Raw genomic sequence first — 3,796 nt, forward strand, 5'->3', positions numbered from 1 at the left:
TTTTTTCTTGGGCTGGTCAGATTTCTCCAAAAGACTCTTTAAATCTCCTATCTGGAAGGTGAGGCTCTGGCTGCCACAGTTCCAGAACCCAGTGGAGACAGAAAGCCAGAAGTCTCCAAATTCAAGACCAAGAATGAGTTAAGTAAGAGATACTTTTAACATAATTTAGCACTATCCTTGGCTTATTTTATGCCTCTAATCCATGTTGTTTCCTTTCTCGTCTCTTATGTCAAATAGTTCCCAACCTATTACAAAATTTCATCTTCTCTAAACTAGTGATTCTAGCTAAATGTTTATAGTAACATTTGGTCTACAGTAAAAAATAAATAAAATTATAACACCACTATTTCAGAATACTGGGTGATAAGGAAACAAGGTTTTGCATCATTTCTTCCTAAAGGAGAAAAAATAGGAAGGAGGGTGGGTGGAGATGTAAATTCAACAATTATTGCAAAAGGCTAGGAGATTGGAGAAAATAATGGCGCCATGGGAGCATCAGAGAGGTCAAGGAGGACCCAGATCTGTTTGGTTGCACTGACTAGAAGGAAGCACAGGGCAAGGACTGGCTCACTCTCTGAGGGAAAGCAGTGGTTGCGGGGCCATTGTTCCAAGGGACACAGGGTTTGGAAAGAGCAGGGGACCAGCAGTGTCAGGAGAAGAAAGAATTGTCATGTCAGGAGAAGGCTTCTGGATAATATTGGTCTTGGGAGACCGGATTTTAAGCTTCATACAACAATTTTATAAAAAGCATTACTCAGGTATAATTGGCAAAAAGTGCACATATTTTAACTGTACAATTTGTTAGCTTTTAATATATGTATGTACTCATGAACCATCACCACAATCAAGATGGTGAACATACCCATCACTCCTCCAAGTTTCCTTGTTCCTCTTGATGATCCCGCCCTCTTGCCGTCCCCATCCTCCACACCCCAAGCAACCACTGACCTGCTGTCACTATGGATGAGTTTGCATTTTCTAGATTTATATAATGGAATCATACAGCATATACTTTTTTCTGGCTTCTTTCACTTAGCATAATTATTTTGATATTCATATATAGCATATATCAACGTTCATTTAAAAAATATAACTGAAGAGTATGCATTGCATGAATATATCACAATGTGTTTATTTATTCATCTGTGGATGGATGTTGAAGTTGTTTCCAGGTTTGGCTACTTCAAATAAAGTTGCTACAAACATCTGCAAACACTGTTAAAATTATTATTAAATGTGAGCTCTGTTAATGAATATGAAAGGAGATGGAAGGGTCATAAAATGCTGTTCGCAATCCTGACTTCCTTATGCTTGAGCTAATGACAGATCCAGCCTCCCTTTCACCACTTAAAAAGATAGGAGACAGAATTAGTTCAAACACATGGCTGGGTGCGGTGGCTCACTTCTGTAATCCCAGCACTTTGTGAGGCCAAGGCAAGCGGATCACCTGAGGTCAGAAGTTCGAGACCAGCCTGGCCAAGATGGTGAAACCCTGTCTCTACTAAAAGTACAAAAATTAGCTTCGCGTGATGGCACACACCTGTAGTCCCAGCTACTAGGGAGGCTGAGGTGGGAGGATCGCTTGAACCCAGGAGGTGGAGGTTGCAGTGAGCTGAAATCGCACCACTGCACTCCAGTCTGGGCGACAAAGCAAGACCCAGCTGGGTGTGGTGGTGGTGCACACCCATAATCCCAGTTACTAGGGAAGCTTAGGCATGATAATCCCTTGAACCCGGGAGGCAGAGGTTGCAGCGAGCTGAGATCGTGCCACTGCACTCCAGCCAGGGGAAAAATAAAAACTCCGACTCAAAAAATAAATAAATAATAATAAATAGATAATAAATAAATACATAAATAGATAAAAATAAAATAAAATTACTTAACCAAACTGTATTTACAGGTCTTCACCGCAAGTGGGATTAAAATGGTATCTGCCTTAAGTATCTACTATAAGCATTAAATGACTGAGTACATGTTAAGGGCTTAGAAAAATAACTGGCATTGCCATTGTTATTATTACTGAACCTGGGCGGTAAGAAGTTTTGGGCAGAGCGTGAGGTCCACGCCCACGATGTCAAAGACTCAACGACTCAAAGCCTCAAAGAATCAGCTAGATTTTGTTAGCAAAAAAACGAAGGGAGGGATGAGAATCAGTCGCTGTCATCCCTTTTCCTCACAGTTCCCACGATAGCCTAAGACCCTGGTAGGTGCGCCTCTCACCTGAACCGACGAACCCCTCCTGTTTCCATTGCTGCCGCTCTGCCTCAGTGGGGAATCCCCTCAGAATTGCCAGCTCCGGGGTCCACATCACCCCAGACACAGCTGCAGCCAAAATAGGCTCCCACGAGGGCCACACGGGAGTCAACAAAAGAAAGTGAAAAGTGGAGAGTCCAAAGACGCTGAAATCTAGTGGCGACAGTTACAGTAAATACACCCGCGGCCCTAGAACTCCATGTGCGGATACCACCACAATGAGGCGGCCATAACAGCAGCGCGGGGCACCTTGGGAAAAACACGCACGCTCTCTGGTCCGGCTTCCGCCTAGGAGACGAACCCGAGCTTGGGTACGGAGCCTGTCGCGTGGGTATGCCCCACCCCGGGGCGGGCAATAGGAGGAGTTGAGGGCGCGGTCGCGCTCAGCCCCGCCCCCAATGGGACCGCTTCCAAGAGCTGTGAACGTGGAAGTGAGTATGCCTCCCACCGAGGGCTAGGGTTCAAACGCAACTCAAAACGGACGTCTTAGCCAAAGCAGTTTGATTGGAAGGGCTAGAGTTGTGATTCTGAAACCATTTTGGGTCTGAACGCTCTTGACAACCCGATGAAAACCACAGTCCTTCACGCAGAGTGCAGGTGGGCTCTTGCTCTCACGGTTAGAGTACCCTGTCAGGGAATCACAGACCCTCTGACGTGGAGTCGGTGAAGCCCAGGTTGGAACCCCGTCAGCATAGCATGGGTCTTTGGGTGAATGAGCGTGTACGGAAAGGATCTGGTTTTGACACTGCCACTACATGAATCATGGCCGGGTGGGAAATCTGCCCCTGCCGCTGTTGCAGGGAAATTTTTGGAACATTGTCTGAACGCTGCAGAAGAGTGATCCCAGGGGTGATCACAAAGAAATTGCAAGGGGACAAACCAGCCTCCCCTGCGTGCTTGCTTGCGAGGACAGAGCTGGTACCTTATTTGTACTTCTTTCAATCTTCCTAGCAACATTCCTAAGAAACAGCTAGAGGGCGGGCGCGGTAGCTCACGCCTGTAATCTCAGCACTTTGAAAGGATGAAGCGGGTGGATCCCGTGAGGTCAGGAGTTCGAGACCAGCCTGGCCAACATGGTGAAACCCCCGTATCTACCAAAAATACAAAAATTAGCTGGATGTGGTGGCACACCCTGTAATTCCAGCTACGCGGGAGGGTGAGGCGGGAGAATTGCTTGAACCCGGGAGGCGAAGGTTTCAGTGAGCTGAGATGGTGCCACTGCACTCCAGCCTGGGCAATAGGAAGGAGAGAGGGAGGGAGGGAGGGAGGCAGGAAGGAAGGAAGGAAGGGAGGAAGAAAAAAAAAAACAGTAAAGAGCCACTCCAGAATGTGGAGGGAGAGGAACTCAGCTCAGCTCATTTCAGTCACTGTCAGCAGATACCAAAGGAAGCCAGACCTGACTGTGATTGGAGAAGAGCGATGCCCTAAAATGTCCTCCCATTGAGAAGTAATTAAAAACTATTTTTCTAGAAAATGATACTTGACCAGAATGTCTGTTCATTTCCTTAAGTACAAAAGCCAGCACTGTCTAAACTAATTTGAT

The 3,796-nt window shown here is 46.2% G+C and overlaps 1 protein-coding gene across 2 annotated transcripts in view; it reads right to left on the minus strand.

Moving 5' to 3' along the window:
* The window catches only part of TTC27 (tetratricopeptide repeat domain 27), a 195,695-nt gene extending 193,110 nt beyond the window's left edge, over window positions 1-2,585 (minus strand). The window contains exon 1 of one of the 2 annotated variants that reach the window (XM_011935991.1): window positions 2,221-2,585. In XM_011935991.1, the coding sequence (XP_011791381.1) occupies window positions 2,221-2,308 (88 nt within the window). In that variant the 5' untranslated portion in view covers window positions 2,309-2,585. The remainder of the gene's footprint in view (window positions 1-2,220) is intronic. The other variant, XM_011935992.1, reaches the window with a different exon arrangement.
* Between the last annotated feature and the right edge of the window lie 1,211 nt (window positions 2,586-3,796).

Source organism: Colobus angolensis, unplaced genomic scaffold (assembly GCF_000951035.1).
Source record: "Colobus angolensis palliatus isolate OR3802 unplaced genomic scaffold, Cang.pa_1.0 Scaffold15, whole genome shotgun sequence".
NCBI lineage: Eukaryota > Metazoa > Chordata > Mammalia > Primates > Cercopithecidae > Colobus > Colobus angolensis.